The following is a 26,609-nucleotide window of genomic DNA, read 5'->3' as shown; positions in this document are numbered from 1 at the left end:
TTTTACTTAGCTACAGTTTGTTTTAAGATAGGGGAGATTTCAGCATATGTCCACCTACTGGTCTAGGAAAATCCTGTAGAGGGATTCTCAGTAGCAGTTTCTGATAACAACATCATGGGATCTGCAAAGACAGACGAACTCAGAAACTGTGCCTCTGTCCTTGCTTTATGGACAAACAGGGAGCAGGAATCCCTGAGCGAGGGTCCCTGGGGAAAGCCAGGGCCTGAAGAAGCAGGTGGCTCTTTCCAGGCCTGGAACTATCCCGCTCCCCACCTCCACCCAGGGGGCCTTCTTCTGAATCTCTACTCTGATCCATGACAGTTCACGCTGCTACCAAGATCTTGACCTTCCGAGCTATTCACCATTGGCCAGGGAAGCGGAAGAGCAGCGGACAGTCTCAGGGACCACAGGAAGGGTAGCGGAAGGCCAGTACAGCTTCATAAGCGCGCCACCACCGCCCCTCCACCACCAGCAGAGCGACGGTTTGCTGGGAAGGACTGGAAAACTAACTGTGTTTAGTGACACAGTACTTTAACACCTGCCTCTCCTATTACTGCTTTGCCATCTGTTTATAAGACAGGTGAACCTCGGCTCTTCTTTAGCAATAATCCGACAACTATCAACTCTTTGGCAACAAGTACCTCAAGCAGAATGCTTAGTAAATGAGCATCCTCTCAAAATGGAAAGTCCCAGGTTTAGTCATCCATTCTTCAAGATGGCTCCCGCTGAGCCTTCTCAAGGGACGGGTAGGGGAACCGTCAGGCAGTGGAAAACACACTTCCGGAACGGAAGATCTTTACTTGTGCTTATGATGCTCCAGCCAAACAAAGCATTCTCTGTATTCTAGCTACAACACGCTAAATCATGGGGCATAACAGCAAGCGGACAAAATTCACATATCATTCTTAGCCCCCACTCCATTTGTTGTTTAATTAGTTTCTTTGCAGGCTCCCAAATAAAACATTTATTAAAAATATGAAACTTAAGACCCTCCAAGTATTAAAAAATGGCACATTAGGTGCTTTATGGACTGATATGAAGCAATCTGCAAGACCTACTGTTACAGGCAAACTGCAGAACAGTGAAAAACTTAAAAAAAAATAATACTAGCTGCTATTTGTAAAAAAAAAAAGGGAATATATTAATATTTATATAAATACACATGAGTATTTTTGTGTGTCTGTATATATGTATTATGCATTTGCTTATATGTGCATGCTTCGGAAGGATCCATAAGAAATGAGGAACGGTGATTTCTTCCAGGAAGGGGACTTGGGCGGCTAAGAGACAGCATTAAGTTACATCCTAACTTAATGTCCTCAGTAGGTTCTTTGACTTTAAGCAAAATGACATACAGTGAAACTAATTTTACTACAAACAAGAGTTAAGTTCCTACACAGCACACGAACATGATAATGGAATAGCATTGAATGAACCGATGTGATCAAGGACCTGCTTGTATACTGTTGTTTAACCTTTTAAACTTGAACCACCAGATGGTTCAAAATTATTAAAAATAAAAGGGTGCATTAAAGCAAAAATAAACTTGGCACAATGAAGATGTCAGTCTTTGTAAAAGAGGCGAGAGTGCACGGAGCTTGGGCCCGCACGGCAGGCACCCGGGGCAGCAGTAGACGTGTGAGGGATACATTAAGAAGTCAGCCCGTCAGAGGGCTGGGATCAACCGCAGTGTGGGACTCGGCAGGGATTCTGCCCGAAAAACAAGAGACCTCGTGCCTATTCGGGGGAGACTCCCTTTCTGTCTCTGGCCCCTTAAAACCATCTGCATTTCAGCCTCTGGCTGTTTCGCTCCTTGGTTGAGATTTCTTTTAAAAAGAATTTTTGAAACTTCTGCTGTCAATAAATTACCCTTGTCATCCCTTGGAGATTGCCCAGACTCCCTCCACTGCTCCCTGCCTTCTTTTATATACATCTTAATCTCCTGTGCGATCTTCCCTTCACTGCCATCTCCTCTTTGTTCTATTTTGTTTTTACAATACTCTCAATCATCTTCTGGGGCCCGAGCTCCTGATCCCTCCCCTTCTCACTGGAAGCCCAGCCTCTCCACCCCTGTTCACTTCCTCCACACTGCCATTTTGGTTTTGGGTGTAGGCCTTACAAGCAGGACCAGCTACATAACTGGCAGGGCCCAATGCAAAATGAGAATGTTGAGCCCCCTCGCTAAAAATAATGAATTTCAACAGGGAGACAGGAGCCTTGGACCAAGTGCGGGGCCCTTCTGAGCACGGGGCGCCAAGCGACCACGGGGCGCCGGCCCATGAGCCGGCCCTGTTTGCAGGGTTTGCTACTTTCATTTATTGTTTATTCACCGTCCTCTGAACTTCAGCTTTCAGTTTTGCTTCTGTCGCCTCTAATGGCTACTTTAACTTGCCTGAGTTTGCTCAAAGCTGGCCAATATGTTTAAAATAACCAAGGAAGACATTCTGCTTTATTATTGCTCCTTCCCACCACCATCTTTTTGGCTGATCCTGAAGAGTGTGACCTGCGACTCCCTTGTGGCCCAGCTGCCCTTGATTGGATGCTTGGCTGTTCCTACCGGTCAGAGCCCCTCAAAGTCATGCTGTAGGTTAAAATGCCACTCGGGAGGTGCCTCCCCTAAAGGTGACCTGGAGGACAGGTTGTCTGAGTTTTTCAGGCAAGTGTACTATTCAAATTTTCATTTAATATGCATTATTCAGTGAGTAGTTCAGGGTAAGCATTCAATAAGCAGCGACCAGTGTTCTCTGCTTGCTTGGCCTCGGCTAAGAGCCCAGGTGCCATCGCAGCGCAGAAGCATAGTTCCAGTTTAAGGAGTTTCCTTCTGGGTTCAAGGATTCTCACTCACTTCCCATAAGGCCTGTAGTCCCACCGGTTGCCATCAACCCACCTCTCTCCTGCCCAATTCCCACCCAACAGTCCGGTCACCTACTTGTTGGTCTGCCTCTGGTGCTGGATGACCATGTTTTTCTCATGGATGGTCTCCAGCAGGGCCGTCGCCAGAGATTTCAGGTCAGAAATGGACTGTGGAGTGGCTGGCAGACTGCATCCGTGATCCTCAGATAACAGGTCCTGAACTAAGTGGGATATGAAACGTACAGCTTAGTCTTTTTTTTTTTTTTTTACTTTATTTATTTTTAGAGAGGAGAGAGACAGAGAGGGAGAGAGAGGAGAGAGAGACAGAGAGAGAGAAGGGGGGAGGAGCTGGAAGCATCAACTCCCATATGTGCCTTGACCAGGCAAGCCCAGGGTTTCGAACCGGCGACCTCAGCATTTCCAGGTCGACGCTTTATCCACTGCGCCACCACAGGTCAGGCCACAGCTTAGTCTTAAATCCATCGGAAACCCTGGCATGCAGACCAGCGTCAGCCCTTCCTGGATAGTGACGGTGCCCCAGCTTCTAAATGCGACCATGGTGCATCGAGGAGCCCTAACTACTTCAAGGGTCAACAAGGACAACAAAGTAAGACTCAGTGTGTCAGTTAAACAGAAAGGAGGAAGTCCTCACGGGCTTTTATCAGCAATTTTTAAAAGGATAATAATCTGTTGCATTTGTTCAGTATTTTTTTTTTACACTTTCAGAAAAACTTTCCTACTGGCTAACTTGTTTGAGAATGAAAATGAATAACAACAACAACAACAAAAAGTCCCCCTGGCAAATAACATCTGCCCTCATTTCATGGACAGGACAGCAAGTGCAGATGGATGGAAACACTGGCCGGAGGTCACACAGCCAGGCTCACGACAATGACTCTAGTCCCGGACTCCTTCCTTTGTGGCGGAGCTTCTGGGATGTGGGGCCTTCAGTGGGCAGCCAGACAAGTCAGGAGATTATTTAAACTACAAAAGATATTTTCTATATGTACATTTTAGAAAGGGTAGATAAAACAAGAGATGACAAAAAAAAAAAAAAAAAAGACAACCACTTGCGCTCCCACCAGACAGAGAAAAAAACACAACAGTATAAATCATTAGATAATTTTGAGCAGTTTCCCGTATGCCTATATGTAGATAGACAAATTCATACATTCTCCTTCAAAAACGGGGGAAAGGTCTGCTTTTTGCACTTAGCCTGATGCCATATCATGAGTCTCTTCTAAAACACAATGTAACCGCTGCCGAGTAGTTCATGTGTCACTACATAATAATTAATAAATAGGCTGTTCCCAATGATTGTTTCTAAATCACTAATGTAGAAAGAGCTTTCTTGAAGCGAAATGTTTGCATACGCCTATAGTGAATTCTCGCTGGCTGAAAGGGGATCTGTGGAAGGCATCTCCTTGCAGCCAAATGGCTACCTAAGAAGGTTGTGTGAATTTCCTGCTCCGCCATGGGGTCGCAGTGTGGCTGGCATTCCCCACGGGCGGCGATACGGCCGGGTCTCAGCGTTCAGTGACGCTGCGATGGCAAGGGCATCCAAAAGCTAAACTTCGATGGGCTACTTCACATTTTTGTACAGTATTGTACTTTTCTTTAAAAAACAAAACAAAACAAAACAACTCTAGGGTGTCCTTTTCTAGTGGAATAAAAAACTAAAGTTGCTTGGAAAAGTGCCTTGGTTATTAGATGAGCTGGAGATTCAGCCTTTTTTCAGCCGCCCCCCGTCGCGCTGATGAAGACGGCAGTCTGATCTGATCGCGGCTGTCGGCACCGCCCACAACCCGCAAGGGGGCAGGCATGGCACCGCCCACAACCCGCAAGGGGGCCGGGCATGGCACCGCCCACAACCCCGCAAGGGGGCAGGCATGGCACCGCCCACAACCCGCAAGGGGGCCGGGCCGGCATGTTCAACCCGAGGCTCACGCTTAAAACCGAATCCCCAAATATGAAGTGTCAGAAGCTAGCTCTCTGCTATTTATTCCCCTGGACTGTTCCTGGAAGATCATTATTTTTCACCGGAATCGACAAGGAGGAGGGACAAAATTGCAATCAATAAAAGCTTCTTTGAAAACGGCACGTGCTCCATGAGAAAATGGTTTCAGCAGCCGTGAGGCTTCTGTTCTGATCAAAGACCCAAGAGAAAGGGAAGTCCGACGGGGCTGAAACATGTACTTGGAGATGCTAAACTGGTGATCAGATAAGGGCATGGTGGGGGTGGGGCGGGGCGGGGAGCTGCACCCATGGGGGCCGCTTATGAGGACAACCTCTAAGGCAGAGGTTCTTAAAGCAGGGCCCCCAAATCAGCATCAACGTTACCTGGGAACTTAAAGAAATGCCTGTTCTCGGGGCCCACCCCAGACCTACCAAATCAGAAGTACGGGGCGGGGGCGGGGGCAGTAATCTGTGTTCTAACAAGCCCTCCAGAGAATTCTGCTGCGGACGGGAGTTTCTAAGGATCAGCCCAGTTCCCAGCCCACGGAAGGCAATGTGGACTGACAGCGCCAGCATCCTGTGATCCTAAGTGGTCCCTCCCGGAGAAAGAGCCCTACCTTGCTTTGCAGAGAGGACTCCGGTCAGCGCACTGCTGCTGGATTTACCCTGGCCTTTTGAGTTTTTCCGCCTCTCGAGAGCATTCTAAAGCAGCATGGGGAGAAAACATAAAAACCTCTGTCAGAAAAGCCAGTAACGGAAAAATACCTAGCTATGCTTAGACACATCCTTTCAATTCAGCGCACGAGAACCCTTTGCCAGCCCCAAATGCTGGCCCTCCTGTTAAAATTCTGAGTCCCTGCCAAAGGTTAGGATTTTTATGGACCTGGTAAAGAGTTTTATTAAAACAGTTGGTGCCTGGCAGAATGACAGCAATTACCCTCTTCTCAATGTAAAAGGCACTCAATGCATATTTTGTGAAATCACCAAGTCTGAAGCAAGAACGCAGTCTGATGTGTGAAGTCACTGGTTATGAAAACCCCCTCTGAACAGACATGAGATGGAGAAGAGGTCCACTTTCATGGACCAATGCCAAGGAGTTGTTAGCGGTATTGGGAAGGGTTCTCTGATTGGACTGGTGGAAGAGCCACAATCGATCAGTGACACCTGCGGTGGACACCAGAAAGGGAAGTGCACGCATGCCACCCAAATGCCATTCCTAGAACAGACTCTTCCATTAAAATTGACATGTACTAACCTGCCCAGGCTTGGCACATAGCAGAACTGAATAAATGTTCTTAAAGGAATGTATACACTCATATTTTAAAATTATGTATTAATTATACATCTTTAAAAGCTGTCTTCTTCTTTGGCTGCATGTGTATATATAGACTGCTATAAACTAAAGTGTGGCCCCCACAGAACGGAAAGGGGGAACAGCATGGACTTCTGAGAAAAAAAAGCCCACGTCAAAAGCTAGGAAAATGAGAAGGCTCTCCCAAGCATCTAGACTGCTGTAAAACTTCACTCTCAGGAAGAGAAATCCATCTATTTTCAAAGCAGAGAAACCCAGGAGATTTTTCTAATTATAACACTTACAAGTAACATCTGCAGAAATAGATATTATCAAACTAATGGTGCCGGAATGAGACAAAATAACAGTGGGGAGAATTTAGATACTCTGTCCTTTTGGGGCAAGGCAAACATTATGGTCTAGACTAGACTGTGATTTCCTAATCTTTGTTTCTTCATCGCTCGGAAACCATTTTCTTATGGATGATTATGAGACAAATAGCATCTGATGACAGAACATTTTCTAGAAACACAGAACAAGGAGCCTAATGTCGTATGGACCGAGGCTATAAAGGGGCCACATCTAGATTGTGGGGGTCTCTGTGCACCCCATACTGATAACAGCAGCAGGAAGAGCTCTCCCCAAAATTGTTTCGTTGTGTTTATTGTTTCAGGTTTAACTCTCATCGACTACCTCACCTCTAGCTCTGATGGGTCTCTCTCTGGGAGGGCAGGCAGACACTAAAAAAAAAAATCTTTGGCACATAAAGGAAAAGGAAAATAGGATGACATTTGGATGTACAACCGTGAATCATCACCATCACCATCACCGTCAGGGTTCTGCTACCTTGTACTTGGCAATGTTAGATTTCAAGATGTTGACCTCCTCGTGGAGTTGCTTTAATCTCTCTTGAAGGTACCTGCAAGAAAAAAATACAACTAGAAAGTGTTTGGGGACAAAAGAAAAAACACACACTCAAATAGGAGAGGGGAGAAAAGTAGAAAAGCTCGAGCCGTCTTTTTACATATAATGTCTTCTCACTGTGGAAGGGAGGGCATAGGGAGGGGGAGAGAGTGTATCTCTGTGACCTCTGCTTAAGTGGATGCGATCAAGGTCAAATATGCCCAAATCACAGAAACCCTACTTCAGAAGAGCCCTCTGCAGAGATTCCCCTAAGGGATACCAACACAGTTCTCACATAATTCTCATTAAGATGATTCCACTGGGAAGGGAGGCAGGAAGAGGCGACACCAGACAGAACATTAAGTTAGACACATACACACTCTGAAATTTGCCTCGGGGAAAAGAAACAGCTAAGGGAATTTCTCAATTTATTTTCTTATTCTTTTCTCTCTCCTTGATAGCAATAACAAGCAGCTTTCACTGGGTCCCCACTCTCTTGCCCAACTCGGGAGAGAGAGAAAGGGGTATGCTTCTGACTTTTACTACTAATAATGTGTGACATTAATATCATTGTTTTGGGGGTTGCGACTTTTCTTTCATTGTAAGGCGATTTTCTCAAATATGAATAGGGCTGCAAATAACTCCCAGCCGCCGATGGACAGCCAGCATTCTACCCGATCGTGGGCCCGGGCTTGGCCACTTGCCTGTTCTCCATACACAGGGCATCCACGTCAATGATGCGGTTCTCGTGGCCGCCCAGGATGTGGTTCAGCTCCTGGTTGAGCCTGTCCACTTTGTCCTGGTAGGAAGACCGTTCTTCTTTTACATCCTGAAGCTCATCCACAGAGGCCTGCAGGTCATGCTCCAGCGACTCAATCTGAAACCAAGGGAAGTGCCTTCACTCAAGATGTTCCAGACACCGGCTTTCTGGCCAGAAGTGGATCCTTCTGTGTGGCCGACTGCCTTTTAGAGAGTTTATTAGTACCACCCTCATGCCGTAGAACCATAAGAGCCGCTCACTGGAATACGATCAAAGCTAATGGGATGGGGACGACATCCTGCCAGACACTCACTCTATCCAAGGGTGGGAGGGGTGCACCTGCTTGGGAAAACAGAACCAACCCGTTCCCAATGGCAGCGTGCCCTAAAATTGGAGGCTCGGAGAGAGCAGATCCCAATATTGGAAACTGCAGCTGGTGTCTGACAAACACATGCTTTTTCAATCCACTCTAGACCCAGAAATCTTGTTCTGCTCTTCAAAACCAATTAGCAAGAGAAGGAAAGCAAAGTCTGGGCTCTCGTAGCTGTTGCCTAACTAGGACTCTGTACCCGTTGAGATTTTGCCTAAAAAGCACTGCTCAGCATTTGAGCGGAAACTTGCAAATTAAGGCCAGTTCGGCAGGTTTTGTTCTTTCCCTGTCTATCCTGGGTGGGTGGGGAGTTTCTTGTGTCCAGAGCAATGGCACCAAGAGTAACAGAGCAGACCGGCTGGAAGACAGGCAGAAACACGAGGGGCAGCTCGGGGACCCGGAGGAGTACTGAGAAAGGGAAAGCGTTCCGCTTGTATCCTCCTTCCTCCTCGGCAACGCATCCCGGACACCCACACCCTCTGGGCAACAGGGACACAGTCCACGCACGCAGCTCTGTCTTGTGTCCAGCTGTGCAGACCTGTCCCCCACTCTTAACAGATGTTAGCAATAACCTGTTCCTTCGCTCTCTCCAGTTGCTGAACCAAGTCTTCACGCTCATGCGCTGCAAAGTGCCGCACACCGATTTCTTCGTCACCCAGCCTCTGTTTGGCAATCGTTATCCTCAAGAGCTGCATGTTCCGTTAGAGAGAGAGAGAGAGAGATAGAGAGAGAGAATGAATAGGTAAAAAAACAGACAAACAAAAAACCAAGCATACTTGGCAGAAAGTTTTGAAAGATTTTTTAAGAAATGCCAGGAAAAAGAACAAGACAAAGACATTTCTTGCCAATATCATAAGTTTTAAAAAAATACCTTGTATTTTGTATATGCATGCACAGATACATGTGTGTGTGCATACATGACACAGGCTAAGAACACAGGCCTGGGCCTTTGAAGGCGGATGTCCTGTGTAACCTGGCCATGGTGAGGACTCCAACGCTGGGTTTCTTCTAAACTTAGCAAGAATGAGAAATCAATAATAACACATGCTGAGATGGGCATGCTTCCACACTCCTAACACTACAGTGTGTCTGTAAGGTCATGGTGCATTTTTAACCGGTCACAGGAAAGCAACAAAAGACGATAGAAATGTGAAATCTGCACCAAATAAAAGGAAAACCCTCTCAGTTTCTGTAGGATGATGTGGCAGCATGTGCGCATGCGCAGATGATGACGTAACACCGTGTATACAGCAGAGCAGCCCACGGCCATGCCAGTCGAGATGTGGACGGTACAGAGGAAAGTTCAGTGTGTTCTGTGGCTCGCTAAATTAGAATCCGTGACCAAAGTGCAACATGAATATTGGCGTGTTTATAATGAAGCGCCACCACATAGGAATCACATTACTTGGTGTTATAAGCAGTTGAAGGAAACCAGCAGTTTGGTGGAGAAACCCCGTTCTGGTAGGCCATCAGTCAGTGCTGAGTCTGTAGAGGCTATACGGGATAGCTACCTAAGGAGCCCTAAAAAATCTGTGCGTGAGCCCACATCGAACTGCACTGAATAGGTATGAAACTGGGAGGGTTTTCCTTTTATTTGGTGCAGACTTCACATTTCTGTCGTCTTTTGTTGCTTTCCTGTGATGGGTCAAAAGTTCACCATGACTTTACGGACAGACTGTATATTATCAAGAGCCTTAAAAATGTCCCGACCTCATGACCCAATAATTTCTGACAATCTGGGCCAAGAATAATCCCAGATAGGGATTAGCTTTAGGAAAGAAGAAAAAGTAGATCGCACTGTTATTTACAGAAAGAGTAAATTAGAAACAGCGTCTACCAATAGTGGAATTCTTAGCAAACTACAATGCAATCAATCAACGGACTTGTTTGTAGCCGTTTTACATGAGGGTGACGAGAACTGTATAATCCCACAGATATGTTAAGAATGCCATGTTAAGTGGAGGGAAAAAGAATACTAACTTTTATATGCAGTATGACTAAAATTATATTGAGAACCATGAGCAAAAGGAAAAAAAATTAGCAAATATATCAAAATACTAAAATGTGTATGCTTAGGTGATGATGAGACTGTATGCTATGCTATTTTCTTTTCTATTTTAATTTTTCAAAAATTTCAATTATAGGTTACATTGAATATTATTTTGTATTAGTTTCAGGTGTACAGCAAGTTGGTTAGACAGTCATACACTTTACAAAGTGTTCCCCCTGATATTTCTAGTAGCCAGCTGGCACCATACAGAGTTATTAGAGCATTATTGACTGTATTCCCTGTGCTGTACTTTACATCCCTGTGACTGTTTTGTAGCTACCTGTTTGTACTTAGTAATCCCTTCAACTTTTTCACTGAGCCCACCAACCCGACTCCTCTCTGGCAGATCAATCTGTTCTCTGTATCTATGAATCTGTTTGTTTCGTGTTCATTTATTTTGTTCTTTAGATTCCACGTATAAGTGAACTCATATGGTATTTGTCTTTCTCTGCCTAACTTATTTCACTTAGCATAACACCTTCTAGATCCATCCATGCTGTTGCAAATGGTAAGATTTCATTCCTTTTTAGGGCCAGGTAATATTCCATTGTATAAATGTACCACTTGTCTATTGATGGGTACTTGGGTTGTTTCCATAGCTTGGCTATTGTAAATAATGCTGCAATGGACATAGGGGTGCACATATTCTTCTGATGGTATTTTGGGCTTCTTTAGATCTATACCCAGAAGTAGAATCACCGGGTCATAAGGCAGTTCCATTTTTTAGTTTTTGAGGTAACTGCACACTGCTTTCCACAGGGGCAGCACCAGTCTGCATTCCCACCAAGAGTACACAAGGGTTCCCTTTTCTCCACATCCTGCCACCACAGGTAGTTTTCTAAGTTTTAAAATAAATATGCATGACTTTCATAACATATGTTTATTTATATGGTTTTAAATCCCTAGGGATAGAATTCCAGTCCTCAGAAATGCAGTTTTCCCAAGGACTCCCAAAGAATTCATAGCTTCCCTGGAATGCAGGCCCAGCTTTTCCAGGGGCCCCTAAATCGTCCAGGTCACGCCACGCTGGGAACTGTGTGAGACCCCAGGAAGGTCCTGTGGTCTCAGAGCATCTCTGATGTTTCAAAGTAGGTTGCCATTAGAATGACTTTTTTAAAGTTACAGTACTGCTTCTATAGAGGTTGCAAGCCTGACGCCCCCCTTCCCAGTAGGGTGGCTGTGGATAGGCTTCACATATGGATCAGATCCTGGGGTCAGTCCTTCCCTGTCACCCAGATCCGACTCAGCCAGCAGTGCCTGCGTGGGACACTCTTCTCCCTGTTCCTTCTAATGAACCTTGAGGGACTCGTTGCCAGTCGAGAAAATGGCTTTATTTTTAAGGTTCTGAAGGATTTAGGGGCAGGTGAGAGAGAGAGATAGTTAAAAAGCAAAGTAGAATATTAACTAGATTGAAATAATAAGTTTTGGAAAGAAATGATGACTGAAGAAAAGAAAAGAGCATTTTCAAATGATATCGACTTGAGCTCCTTATTTAAGAATTACTCAATTATTGGTTTGGATATATATTCGCTGTGCACCTACTATGTGCTGAAGCATCACTGGGATTGGACAGACGCTGGTCCAGGCAGTGGAACGGCTCCCACAAAGGCCTGGCAGAGGACGGATGGATACAGATGCTGTGCTTTATGGCCTCTGATTACAGTCGAGCCACATTACTCAAGGAGTCTGTATTTTCAAATTTCAGAAATGTATTTGTAACCTCAAAATCAACACCCGTGTCACTTCCAAATCATGCACGGACATGGGTGAACAAGTGCAGATTGGCAAAAAACGTGCCACTGTCCGTCAGCCTGGCTCCCGGCGGAGGCTGAGCAAGGCAACACTCTGCCTCTTCCTTAGCTCTCTTCACAAGTGTCCTTTCCATGGTCTATTTGGTGCCACATTTTTGTGCTTTTGTGTGTGTGTGGTGTTTTGCTGTTTAAAATGGCCTCCATGCATAATGCTGAAGTGCTGTCTAGTGTTCCTAAGCACATGAAGGCTGTAATGTGTCTCACAGAGAAAATACGTATGTTAGATAAGCTTTGTTCAGGCGTGAATTACAGTGCTATACTGGCTGTGAGCTCAATGTTAATGAATCAACAATATTCATTAAATAATGTGACTTTATTTTATTTATTTATTTTTGCAACAGGGACAGAGAGAGAGACAGATAGGGACAGACAGACAGGAAGGAAGAGAGATAGATGAGAAGCATCAAGTCTTTGTTGTGGCACCATAATTGTTCATTGATTGCTTTCTCTTATGTGCCTTGACTGGGGGGGGGGGTCCAGCTGAGCCAGTGACCCCTTGCTCAAGCCAGCTACCTTTGGGCTCAAACCAGTGACCATGGGTCATGTCTATGATCCAATGCTCAAGCCAGCAACCCCATGCTCAAGCTGGTGAATCTGCGCTCAAGCCGGCAACCCTGGAGTTTCAAATGTGTTTTCTCTGTGTCCCAGTCTGATGCTCTATCCACTGCACCACCACCTGGTCAGGCTAAATAATGTGTCTTCAAACAGAAAGAAAACACATATAAAACAAAGTTAAGTATTGACCCATTATCAGAAATATGACCAGAGGCTCATAGGAACCTGTCAACTGATGTTGGCACCAAATTCAATGCCAGTTTCACCAATTTAAGGTATGGTAAAGAAGAAAATGTTTTATTTAGTGCAAACAGCTCAATTATGATATAGCAGGGCTGTGAGAAGGTGCTCTCTGAGTCAGAGGGGAGCTGACTTATACAGATAGAAGTCCCTGACCCTAGATTCTGATTGGTCTCTGTCTTCATGCAGATGAGGACTCCAAATCTTTGCAGTTTGATTGGTTCGAACAGCACACTCTGATTGGTCAGTAAAGATGCCAGTGAGGATACAGTGGGGCAGCTCCAAATAGACAGGGAAGGCCTCAGCCCTATTGGTTGAAATAGGACTCCAGGAACTCCTTTATAAAGGCTGGCTCAGATGGCAGACACGCAATGCAGGCAGGCAGCTCAGTGCAGGCTTCTCCCTAAAGTGTGGTTTGTGTGAGAGACCTCTGCTTACAAACAGCTGCTGGCCCTGCTCTTAAATGTGAGCCCAGTTAGCCACAGGAGACCTTCTTGGTAGGTATCTTCTTTCTCAGGGTCAACAAAACTAATTCTCTACTTCCTCTAGGAGCAGTAGTTCAGTATTTGATATTTTAGTATCTGCAGCAACTTTAGAGAATATAACAACAGTAAATAATAAAGAATCAACTGTATTAGGCATGATGAGTGTGGGGGTGGAGATTACAGCAGCACTGGTTAATTCAACTGAAAGCTGATGTATGAAAATTCTTTCATGTTATACCATTTCTTGGCTCAAGACTTGCAGAACCCCAAGCAGGTATACAGAAAGACAAACAGCTAACCAAATACAATTCTATTTCTCAAGTCAAAGTGTCTAGAAAGAGGTAAGCTTCTGCCATTTTTGGTCTGAGGCAACAGGAGGCCTGTGACATGACTTTGAAAGTGAGGTTCTTTTCTTGATCTATGAAAAGCCAGACTGACAGCCTGAACTTTAAGTAATGAAACACCACTGTGGGTTTCCATTCACAATACGCTTCACTGAGCACTTAATTTAGAATCACACAATTATGTTTGCTTAACGCCAATTAATTATTAAACATGTTTATTGAGGTCTGACAGCCATATAAGAGAGTCATCTTTTATATACTGGATGCCTGTTAAGCTTCAATAAATACGTTAACAATCATTTGGTGTTTAATGTGCATACAATATCAGCTATTAAATCTCAGGGCTAGATTGGTTGAAACACTTAAATTTAAAAGTGAGGCCCAAGCTGGTGATAGCTGGATCATTAGTTGGGTCTGATACTCAAGTGCTGTCAGCTGAAGGGGCCCTAGGAGGCCCCGCACAGGAATGGCAGCGCCTGCGAAGAGTCCTCCTGCCTTCCCAGCTGACGGCTCCTAGGCTCCGGGTCCCTCTGCCTCTGGGTTCATGTTCTGGCTCCACAATCTGTGAGCTATGTAACCTCAAGCATGTGCCTTAATGTCTCTGAGCCTTAGTATCCTTCAATGTAAAAATATGACAGTAATAGTATAGCTTTTTACTGTCAGAGGAGAGAGAGTGGAGTTGCATTAAATGCACATTTAACTCAGGGCATTCAAATATGTGTTTGGCAAGAAGATGGTGGTGTTGGGGGGGCACAGGGGTAAGAGAGAGATAGAGAAGAGAGACTAGAAATTGGTTGACTTTACCCACCCCTGCTTTTGATGTCCCAGACTGAAAGGTGGGCAAAATCATGCTGTTCCTATTTACCCATAATACCACTGTTCAGAGGGACACGTGACCATGTGCCTTGAACTCCACAGACAGTGTAAGGCTGCATCAAGGGGAATTATGACTTCGCACAAGTTTCTGCCTCATCCCTGCTCACCTCAGAACCTAACCCTAGGTGACAGAAGATGGGATTTCTCTAGGGCACTTAGCGCAGCCCCTGGGACATAAAAAGCGCTCAGTAAATGTTAGCTGCTGTTACGATTATTGTTAGGATGATGGTCACTGTCACCCCCCACGTGAGTTTCCCTGCACAGACCCCCGAGCCAGCCTTATCTTCAGACTGCAGGCGATGGGGCTGATGTCCCCTCTTGGACATGGCTAGGAAGCAACTGCTCAGGGCATTTAATTCCCTCAAACATGGCGTCAGAACTCCACAGCCAGCCTCCCGTTGCCAGCCCTGGAAGCGGATCAGTGCCCTACCGAGGCACACGGCTCTGCCATCCGTGGACGCATTCATTTGGTGACATAGATGGAAATAAACGTTTATGAATGAGTTACGGGCGTGAGTCGCCGGCTCACGGATGAGACGCAGCTGCAGCTGGGATGCGGCTGGGGCACTTGTCTGTGACATGATGTGGCCGAGTGGCTCTTGGGTGCCCATCCCCCACCATGCCCGCTGAGCCCCATGCCTCTGCCCAGGCCCTGTACAAACTCTGGTCCTCCTCAAGGCCCCCCGCCTGGCATGACTTGCTCCTTCCTCCATCTCTCCTCAGGCTTCAGCCCTCACAGCCCTTAACGTTCTCTCTCTCATCCTGTTCTCACTTGCCTGAATCCACTCTCCCCGGACAGTGAGAGGCAGCCAGGGGCAGGAGCAGCTGTTACTCTCCAGGTGTTATCCGTGTTCTGATCCTGCTTCTGCTAATCCTAGTCATGTGTCCTTGGCAGCTATCTAACCTCCCTGGGCCCCAGCTGACATTTTTTTTTCCTCTTCATTGGGAATTGTCTCAGTCCATTCAGGCTGCTTTAACAGAATACCATAGACTAGGTAGCTCACAAACAACAGACACTTATTTCACATAGCTCTGGAGGCTGGGAAGCCCAAGATCAAGGAGCCAGCCGAATGGTGTCTGGTGAGAGCCTGCTTCGTGGTTTATGGATGGCTGTTTCTTCAGATGGCAGAGGGACCAAGGGAGCTCACTGGGGTCTCTTTTATGAAAGCACTAATCCCATCTGTGAGAGCCAGAACGTGATCAGCTCCCAAAGGCCCCACCTCCAGGTCCATCACATTGGGGATTAGGTCTCAAGACATGAATCTTATGGCAACACATTCAGTCTATCATCAGGATAAAAGCTACCTTGTAGACGGGACAGATGTGCATGACTGCCCAACTTGTACACTGCACAATTCCAATTCCAAGTCCAGGGCCTTCATCCTCACAATGTGAAGATACAATGTAGTCATTTTCCACCTGTGTGCAGGCACTCTGGTGTGCAGCAAGAATTTTTAAAACATGCACTACCTGACTATTTAGTCCAGGGCACTGACTTCTTTTCCCTTAGACTGTCAAATGAAAAAAAAATGACAACAGCCAACACAACAATAACCGCCCAGTGTGAATGAATCAAAATGATATCTACTATTTTTTTTTGTCAGATCGGCAAAAAAAAATTGATACATTTTTTGGTGCGCTACAGAATTTTAGTAATTAGTTTATGTGCGCTGGGAGATGGAAAAGTTGGAAAATCACTACTAGAATGCAAGGACACTGTTGATATAACTATATTGTTGACAGAGCTTTAAGCGTGAAGTCCAGTCACAGCTGGTGTGGTTACAGTTCCCCGGGGTTATGAGAGGAGCCAATGAGAGGTTTGTTAGCGGGATGTGGATGTGAGCCCTTCCTCACCCTGAGCCTTGTGTACCTGTGTCCTGATGCAAACAGCACGCCTCAGAAGAGGTCTGCACCAAAAGGCATTTATTAAACAATTCACTAGCACCGTGCTGGGCAACTGAAATAAACAAGGCCTTGGCTATCATCTCTTTATTTTTCCAGTTGGTTTTATCCATATTCTCTCCAACTGCCCCTGACTTTTGAAGTACCCTCAATAAAACTGAACGAGAGAGTTTTAAAAAGGCCCCATGTCATCGCCTCTGTTGTGTATAGCAGAGTGCAAATTTCTCGTCCAGTGCTAGCTTAAAACTCAAGCAGTTGTTATTTAAAAAAATGAAATAAAAACAAACCCAGTAGTTTTTTCACGTTCTTTCTCGCAAGGCTCTGGAGATCATTGTGCACACACTCACTTGTGTGTATGAATGTTTCCCAGTTAATGAGCACCCAATTTGGGCCAAACAACACTCTAGAAGTTTCCTTCACATGATATGCCCAGTGGCTTTTCACTGCACTGGAATAAATGTCACAGCCCTTGGGAGGCTAATGAGCGGCTCTCAGTTCACCTTCCGCTCCATTCCTAACCATCTCCCTTGTTCTCTGTTCTCTAGTCATGCTGGCTGTCCTTTAGTGCCTCAGACACAGCATGCTCCTGCCTGCCTCTGGGCCTTTGCACTTCCTCTGCCCTTGGAATAGCCTGCCCACACGTCTGTCCAGAACCTGCTTCTTTTGTTTCCTCCAGATCTGGGGTTAAACGTCACCACCTCTGAGAAGTCTTCCTTGGATACCGTCACTGAAGCTGTTCACCCCCAAGCTCCTTTCCCTCCCACCGTCCTGCCCCCCTATCTTCAGGGTCCTTATGGATGGTGCCCTCCCCACAGTCAGCCCCTCCATCACAGGAACCTTTCTAGTCGTCTGCACTGAAATAGCCCAGCACCCACGGCAGTGTCTGGCTAACCACAGCCAGTCCTCAAGTGCTTCTTAATTAGGAAGCCTCTCACCTGGTGCTTCCTACAACCCCAGGGGGCAGACTCTGTCCTCTGCTCTTTGCCAGTGAGAACCCCCTGAGGGGCTGACACGGGCCTCTGAAGCCAGGTCTCCTTGTCCTGGGACTCACTCGGCTCAGCAGGACCTCTCAACCACGGCTTCAGTCTTAACACTTGGAGCAAACACGCATGCAGAACATCCCACATGCCTGTCCTAGGTTAACCCACGTGAGTCCAACAAGCACCCTACAAGGGACTGTTGCTATCCTCATTTTCAGGGAAGAAACTGAGACACACAGACGTAAAGTGACCTGCCCGCATCAGACCTTACAAACGGTGGGGCCTGGCGCGGAGCCCTTCTGTCTTGGGCTCTGGGGTTCATGCTCCTCTCCACAACAGCGACAACATGGCACGGTGCTCTCATCACGCCGTGCGTTCTGTGCTTTGTGTAACTTCTCCGATTTATTCATCAGAAAAGGCACCCTGACCCCAAGCTCGCTCTCCTCTGGGCCTCCTCACCTCATCCCCAGGTTATCTGACCCCCCACCCCCCACCGCCACACTTCCTTCAGCTCTTCGTGCAAAGGGCACATGACTAGACCCTCCTTCCCTGACCACCTGATACGGGGTCCCCCATCGTGCCCAGGCTGCACACCACACAGTCTGCTTTTCACTTAGCACTCTGCATGTTCTGACATATTAGGTCATACAGTGGTACCCCGTTATCCGAGGGGGATGTGGTCCAAGGCTGCCGATGGACGCCAGGAATTGCGGGGAGTCCCGAGTTCTGTACACACTAGGCTCTCCCTCCACGCACAGACCCCTGCACCTAAAGGAAGCGCCTCCCAGCCTCTCAGCTGATGATGGACGCCAGGAACTGCGGGGAGTCCCCAGTCCTGCACACACTAGGCTTTCCCTCCACACACAGACCCCTGATGGACGCCAGGAACTGCGGGGAGTCCCCAGTCCTGCACACACTAGGCTTTCCCTCCACGCACAGACCCCTGATGGACGCCAGGAACTGCGGGGAGTCCCCAGTCCTGTACACACTAGGCTTTCCCTCCACGCACAGACCCCTGATGGACGCCAGGAACTGCGGGGAGTCCCCAGTCCTGCACACACTAGGCTTTCCCTCCACGCACAGACCCCTGCACCTAAAGGAAGAGCCTCCCAGCCTCTCTTTGGCATATCCGAATTGCCGGCATCACTACTCTTGTAATTTGAGGCCATCGGGAAGTCAAATAAGGGTGACATGAGCAAGGGGATGTGATATCACGATCTGATAACCGAGACAGCTACTGAGTGGCCAGCGGGCGGGAGGTGTAAGCAGTGTGGACACACTGGACAGGGGACGTTCACATCCCGGGCAGAATGGGGTGGGAGGGAGGGCTCGAAAGTTCATCACGGTGTTCTGAACTCCCTTCAATTCAACCTTTACTAATTGTTTGTTTCTGGGATTTTTCATTTAATATTTTTGGACCACAGATGACCATGGATAACTAAAACTGTGGAAAGCAAAAGCTCAGAGAAGAAGGAACCACTGCATTCCATCAAACAGAAGCCTCTATCAAGATCCACCATTATGCACCTCTACAAAGAATAAAAAGTGCTGGTCCTAGCCACACAGTACCACTATGTCAGAGGTGTTCCAATGGGAAAAACTGTGCCTCTCAGAATCTGTGAGTTACAATATATTTATTTGTTTAATAAATAAATATGTATTTGCTTACTGACCATCTATCCCCACTAGAATGGAAGCCCCATGAATGCAGGGACTCATTGATTACTGTCCTATCCCCAGAGCAAGTCGTCAGGTTCTCAGTAAAGATGTGCTGCAATGAATTGGACCACTGTCCATAAGGCACAGAGAAGTCAAGCAGCTGACACAAGATCACACAGCTAAGAAGCCCCTGAATGACATTCAGATGATTCCATACACTCTGCTCCCAGAGCCACAATCTTTATAGTGCCCCCACCAGACAGTTTTAAAGCTGCTTCCATTTCTTTTCACGTTAGTATAATTTGGACATGGTGTACTATCAAATAAGTTTTGGACAGAGCTATCTTTCAGAACCGGTTCTCTGCTAAGGAGTTTAATTACAATGCACAGTCTATGGGACGGAAGTCCAAAACCATGCTGTTTTGGTTGCACGTGCCACCCAGGCTACAGGCTCAGAAAAGCCAGGACGGGTTCGCATTCGGTCTCTGAGACCAAGCGCATCTCATTCGTTTGCCAGTACAACGTTAGGGAATGCTGAACTAGCCCTGCTGCTTGCTGAACCAGCTGGGCGTTTCCTGTAGTTCACAGTCAAGATCCCAGCGAGAGTAAGACAGGACGGGGTGGGAGCGAGCCAGCGATGGCCCCCATCACTCATTTCAATTCCTCCTAATCAATTTCTTTGATGCTCAAGGCGAGAGCTTTCCATTAGAGTGCCCCCCCCCTTCATCTGAGTTTCCCATGGGCTAGGGCATCTCTGCGTTTCTTCAAAGCACAAAGAGGAACCATTTACAGAGAGCTCTCTGATCCCTCATCCTGGACCGTTACAATCATCCACAGCTGAGCTCTTTTTTTTTTATTTTTTTAAACAAAGTATACTTTAATTAGTCACCTGCACGCTCACTGGTCTGTCTTTATTGGCTTGTGGCTTTGACTTAATTGGTTTGCTCGCTGAATCTATCCAAAAGTCCTATGTCCATAGAAGTGTGGTCACAGAAGGGCTCTGGCGTTTTACGGTGCCAACACCAGATAAAAACAGAGGTACTGAAAGACATCAGCTGGCGTAACATAAAGCTCATTATTAAGGGCAAAGCTGGTGTTTATGCAATGTCACAAACAGCTACATTTAAACAGGCCAGCGGGGGCCCAGGAAATGTAAACGCATGGCCCTGTTAGGAGCAGCTGTCCACCTGACCCTTCTTGCTTCTGAATGCCTCGTACTGCGTTATTGTCCTTCTACACTAACATGCCAGACTCGGCAAAATGCAGAAAAACAAAAGCAAACGAACAAGAAAACCCAAACTGCGAGCTGTCTCCACGGGAACATGAGTTGCAGCTCCGGGCGCATCCAGTGGGTGCCTATTCCACAAAGGGCTCACGAAATGCAAGGAAGCTCTCGGGAACTCGGCACCGAAGCAGTACAGGGGGTGCTGGCACACCCTGGAGGGGAATAAGGAGGGTGAGTTTCGGTGATCATCTGCCAGGCTGCTCGCCCCAGTCTCTGCCTCTGTGGAGAGGCACATGCCCGGTCCACTGGAAACAGTCTCTCAACGGAAGGGAAGACATTGAAAGAGGCCTGGTGGAATTCTTGTACAGGAGGATTCTAAGCCAATCTGGGCCCATGTCGTGCTAAACATACCAGCAACATTCACCCTTGATGGGTGCTTTCCAGGTGCCGAGCCCTGTGCTACACACTTTCCAGACACTTAATATTGCACCCCACCCCCAATCATTATATATTATTTTCCTGCTTTCTTTTTTCCCCAGCACTAAACACTGTCTAATGACTTTATATATTTTATTTTCTTACTATCTGTCTTTCCAACTTGAACCTAAGCTCTGTGAGAACGAGTATACCTTGTTTTTTTTTATTCCCCAATATTTCTTTAAATTTTTTAACATTAATAGCACCTACCCAGTCCCCAATTATGTGTCGATGAATAAATGATGAAACCTGAGAATAATCTACCCCAGGGTCTACTCTTCTCTTTTTACAGATGAGGAAACTGAGGCCTGAAGAGAACCGAGACTTGCCCAAGGCCACACAGACAGTCACTGGTAGAGCTAAAGTATACACTTGGGTCTAAAAGTTTCCAAAGCTGGTCCTATTGGGCTAAACTGTAAGTCATCTCTTAACATCATCAGAAGGTTCTTGGAGACTGACCTTGAGTGCAATGACATAGAGTGGACTAATTTTATCATAGACTCATTGATATAAACAACAGTTAAGTTCCTACAAGCCTATTTCCGGTCACAAAAATCACCACCAAATTTCTAAATAAAGATCCAAAACACTTAAAATTTTAAGTATTGAAATAGATGTGATATTTATATACATTTATAAGAAAGATTAATAGAAACCAGTGAAAAAAATTATTTTCCAGCCCACTGATTCCAGTTCAGGGTCACAAGTGGCCGGAGCCTATCCTAGCAGCTCAAGGTGCAAGATGGCACCCACCTGGACAGGACACCTTTCCATCTCAGGGTGCATCACACACCCACACCCACACCCACACCCACACCCACCGACCAGGACCATGTAGACTCTCACGTGTACATCTGTGGGATGAGGCAGGAAACGGGAGGACCCAGAGAAAGCCCATGCAGACATGGTGAGAACATGCACTCTCCACATGGGCAGTGGCCCCACCCAGGAATTGATTTTTTTCCTCATTAATTTTATAAGAAAATGACGCTGAATCAGACGATGTTAGTCAAAGACCTGCTGTACTGCAGACAGCACAGCACACGGCAGTGGCGGCTGGAGCTGGCCCGTCCTGGAGTGCCCATCTTGACCACTCCCCGTTCAGTGGCTTCACTTTGGTTGCCTGGTATTTGTCCTGGCATCGTTATTTGCATCGTGGAAATACCAGCCAGGCTTCCTCTTTTCAGAGACCCAGCTGGTTCACCAGCTCTCCTTTGGATACCTGGAATTCCAATGTGCTCTGCTAGTTTTATTGATTGACTCTTACTAACCCTTAAATTCTCAGAAACCTCCGTCTTCCTCCTGGTCCCCTTATCCTGAATCCACTCTTTCTTTTTGATGTCCAGAAGAGAAGGCGGGCAGCCGCTGGGGCAAGAAGGGGAGCTGCCGTTCTCTCAGTGGGCTACTTTTCAGACTTGAGGTCCCGAATGGTCTGGGTCCTTCCATATAATTAACTGGTCCCTGTTACTGCTAGACTGACACACCGAGGCCCCTCCTCCCAGGGTGGTTTGTGGAGGTGTGTGTCCTCCGAGCCCCACAGGACTTCTCGCTCCTCGTGAACCTTTCAGAGCTATCATTGCCAAAGCAGGGAAGGGTATCTTGTCCGTTTCCCTTTTGTCACCTTTCCTCCGGTTTGGACTGGGGGTCTGCGTCTATCTGGGAGTCTCAGGAAGTTCTTGGGCACTGTTCAGAGAGATAGCAGGTGGTGTTTGAGCACAGGACCCCCACACTGTCATAGAATCCAGCCCCCCTCCCAACCCCACGGGAGAGCTAAGCTATTCGTAAGCCAGGGTGGCAACAAATCTTTCAAGAGGCTGTTTGAAATGCTTTATGGCACATAGGGTTACAAGGCTCTAGCTGAACAAATGGAAAAATTAGTCTACCTGAAAATATCCAAGGCAAGTAATTTCCTATCACCTTGTTTCTTAAATGTACTTAACATCTAAGAAGCTGAGCTCTCCAAATGTGGATAAGGGTCATCAGTTAAAATGGCAACTCGGAGATAAACATCTTCCACTTTAATGGTGGCTCATAAAATGATGCCATCAGCCCCTCTGTTTGGAAAGTGGGGAGCTAGGAGTCCAACAACAGCAATTACTAAGTATTCTTGAATTTAATAGGCTTTGGCTATTCAGCTAGCCAACGAGCAGGACCTTAAACCGTGTCCACCATAGCTCAGCATCAAACCCTCTGTTCTCTCCCCGGGGGTTTCCCGAGGTCTCACAGGTTCAGTTTGGTTTAGTCTGGTTTTTTTTTTTCCTCCGATGAAATGGTTTATTTTTCTAGCTTCTTTCTCCAAATTTTTAAGCTATGCCTCGTCCTGAGAAGACAGTTACTGATAACAACCAACATGGCAGTGAGCCCACTTACTTTCTTGTATTCTTTTTCGAACCTTTTTGCTCTTTTCATTCCCTTTATTCATTCATTTTATTCACTCACTCATTCATTTATTCTGTTCCATTCCTCCACAAGGATTTATCAAATAATGTCTACATATCAGGAACTAAGAGTGTAAATTCCTAGGGATACAGTAGTATACCGGTCAGGAATCTGGCCTGCAAAGAGCTTACCCTTGATGGTGGGGATCCACACAAAAGCATGCAGAGGGGAAAGAGCAGGGCACTGTGGGTAGAGAAGGTCGCATTTGACCTATGACTTGAAAGATGAGCAGGAGTATGCAGGGAAAGTAAAGGGGAAGAGTGTATCAGATGAAGTAAACAACGGGTGCAAAGGCCCTGAGGCACAAGGCAGTCCAGCTGAGCAAAGGGGCTAAACTAGTGCTGCAGGGCTAAAGTATTAGGAGACTATTCATTAGATTTGTGGCAGTAGAAATCAGTATGGGTCAATTAATGGAAGGCCTACCACACCGTGGCAAGAGGTGGGAATGGATTCAGAGGGGCAGAGGAAGGTTGGAGCAGAGAGTAACATGATAAATTAAAAAAAATAATGAAGGGTTAATAACCCATTCTCCATTACACAGTCACAGCCATCTTTGAACAGGGGCCTCTGAGTTTCTCAAGATGCCTGCTGTCCTTATCAAATGAGTAATCTGGCTGATGACTAAGGGGAGGAGGAGGAGGACAACAGCCATGACTCACAGGGGGCTGTAAAGATGCCAGGCCTATCACTTTAGATGCAAATGAGAATGCATGAAATCACTGGGGCTCATTTCGGTTAGTATTTTTTGAGGGAGAGAGGCTGGGCTCTGAGACACAGGGTCAGCTGAACATTATAGCACCCTCCCTGCACATTTTGGCAGGTGAATTACATCACAGGCATAAATTTGAGTCACTAAATTCTAAACCTTGAGTGAGAAAACAAAGTTTGACCAATGTGTCCAGGTGCTGGAATAAAGACCCAGACAGAGAGCCCAAGCAAACCATGAAGTTCAGGCTGTGTCAAAGCAAGAGAAGCCCCGGACTCGGGGTTTAGTGTTACACACACAGACACACACACAGAGACACACACACAGAGACACATACACAGACACACACACACAGAGACACACACACAGAGGTACAGAGACACAGACACACACAAACACACACACAGACACATACAGAGACACACACACAGACACACACACACAGACACACACACAGAGGCACAGAGACACATACACACACAGACACACACACAAACACACACACAGACACACACACAAACACACACACAGAGACACAGACACAGACACAGACACATACAGAGACACATACACACAAACACACACACAGAGACACACACACAGACACACACACACAGACACAGACACATACAGAGACACATACACACAGACACACACACAGAGGCACAGAGACACATACACACACAGACACACACACAGACACACACACAGAGGCACAGAGACACACACACGCACAGACACACACACAAACACACACACAGAGACACACGCACAGACACACACACAGACACACACAGAGGCACAGAGACACACACACGCACAGACACACACACAAACACACACACAGAGACACACGCACAGACACACACACAGACACACACACAGAGGCACAGAGACACACACACGCACACACACACACAGACACACACACAGAGGCACACGCACAGACACACACACAAACACACACACAGAGACACACGCACAGACACACACACAGACACACACACAGAGGTACAGAGACACAGACACACACAAACACACACACAGACACACACACAGACACACACACAGAGGCACAGAGACACATACACACACAGACACACACACAAACACACACACAGAGACACACGCACAGACACACACACAGACACACACAGAGGCACAGAGACACACACACGCACAGACACACACACAAACACACACACAGAGACACACGCACAGACACACACACAGACACACACACAGAGGCACAGAGACACACACACGCACACACACACACAGACACACACACAGAGGCACAGAGACACATACACACACAGACACACACACAAACACACACACAGAGACACACGCACAGACACACACACAGACACACACAGAGGCACAGAGACACACACACGCACAGACACACACACACAGAGGCACAGAGACACACACACATACAGACACACAGACACACACATACAGACACACACAAACACACAGACACACACACATACACAGACACACAGAGACACACACACAGACACACAAACACACAGACACACACACACAGACACATACACAGACACACACACACAGACACACACACACAAACACACAGGCACACACAGACATACAGACACACGCACACACACTCCCTTTTTTTCCTTGAAATATCAGTTATTAATGTCAATTCCTAAAATATCTCATGCCTAAAAGGTGATACAATTAAAAGTGACCTAAAGATAAGGTGTATTTAGGGAAGCTGGAAGTTGGGGGGCGGGGGGAGTAGCTCAAAAACAAACAGACAAACAAAGAAGAATAAAATCAGTCAAGATCATAGATCCAAAAACCACATTATAAAACGTTTCAGTATTTTGTGGGTTTATAATGTCTCCAAAATTCCTCTCGTATTTTTACGGGTTTAGAGGAAACTACCGCACACACTTCATTTGATTCTCTAGGAAACCTCGCCCTGCTGTTATCACTTGAGGAAGTGACCCAGAATCTCTGGCCTTTAATTACGGACCAAACAGCTAGGTCCCACAGCTTAAATCCTTTTACTGATGCTAAAATGACACCAGAGGCCTGATTAACTTGTCCCGTGTTAAAAAGAACCTTCCTTAGGCATTCTTTCCCACTCCCTATGTCATGACTGGAAATAGGAAAGCCTAAATTTTCAAATATATGTTAAATCTAAGAGGTAATAAAAAGAATTTTTAGAGGCAGATTTAGTGAAGTCTGCCTGTAACGAAGACTTCCCACGGATGGAGACTCTCGGGAGAGTAGTGCGCTCAAATCCTCTCTGAGCTCTTGTTGTAGAAGGGTTCTTGGGTAACCAGACTCTTCCGTGCATTTTTAAAGAACGTTCACATCTTTCCAAATGGTGCCTTCCAATAGCCAACGACTCTCAGACACTATGACCAGCACCACAATTTGTCAAGGAAGGTGGTCATGTTGTAAAAAAACATTTCCCCACCATGTAGTTTTCCTGAGTTAAACTCCAACAGCCATCTCTGTTGAGAAAGCTGCCTCCGGCAAGGAATTAAAAATAAATCTGTCCAGGCAAAGTGGGAAATTATTTGTGGGGACAGAATTGAACTTCCGTAGTTCTTCTTCCTTTTTCTCAATTGTACTTTTGTTCATAGCTTCGGCTGGGAGAGAGAGAGTGCACACATTTAGTTTGGAGTTTATGAGTTCATATTTTATAATTAACGTTGCCAACAGGGGAGTTTGATTAATACC

At 46.4% G+C, this 26,609-nt stretch overlaps 1 protein-coding gene across 5 annotated transcripts in view; it reads right to left on the bottom strand.

Moving 5' to 3' along the window:
• The window catches only part of CCDC149 (coiled-coil domain containing 149), a 107,328-nt gene that overhangs the window by 23,312 nt on the left and 57,407 nt on the right, over positions 1–26,609 (bottom strand). For all 5 annotated transcript variants that reach the window (XM_066279954.1, XM_066279955.1, XM_066279956.1 and 2 more), the window contains 5 exons: positions 8,706–8,822; positions 7,708–7,880; positions 6,947–7,019; positions 5,427–5,511; positions 2,930–3,074 (listed from right to left, as the gene is read on the bottom strand). In XM_066279954.1, coding sequence (XP_066136051.1) covers positions 2,930–3,074; positions 5,427–5,511; positions 6,947–7,019; positions 7,708–7,880; positions 8,706–8,822 — 593 coding nt within the window. The remainder of the gene's footprint in view (positions 1–2,929; positions 3,075–5,426; positions 5,512–6,946; positions 7,020–7,707; positions 7,881–8,705; positions 8,823–26,609) is intronic.

The sequence above is a fragment of the Saccopteryx bilineata genome, chromosome 5 (assembly GCF_036850765.1).
Source record: "Saccopteryx bilineata isolate mSacBil1 chromosome 5, mSacBil1_pri_phased_curated, whole genome shotgun sequence".
Lineage (NCBI taxonomy): Eukaryota > Metazoa > Chordata > Mammalia > Chiroptera > Emballonuridae > Saccopteryx > Saccopteryx bilineata.
The sequence above is the reverse complement of the archived record's forward strand: the minus strand, read 5'-3'. Positions and strand labels throughout refer to the sequence as shown.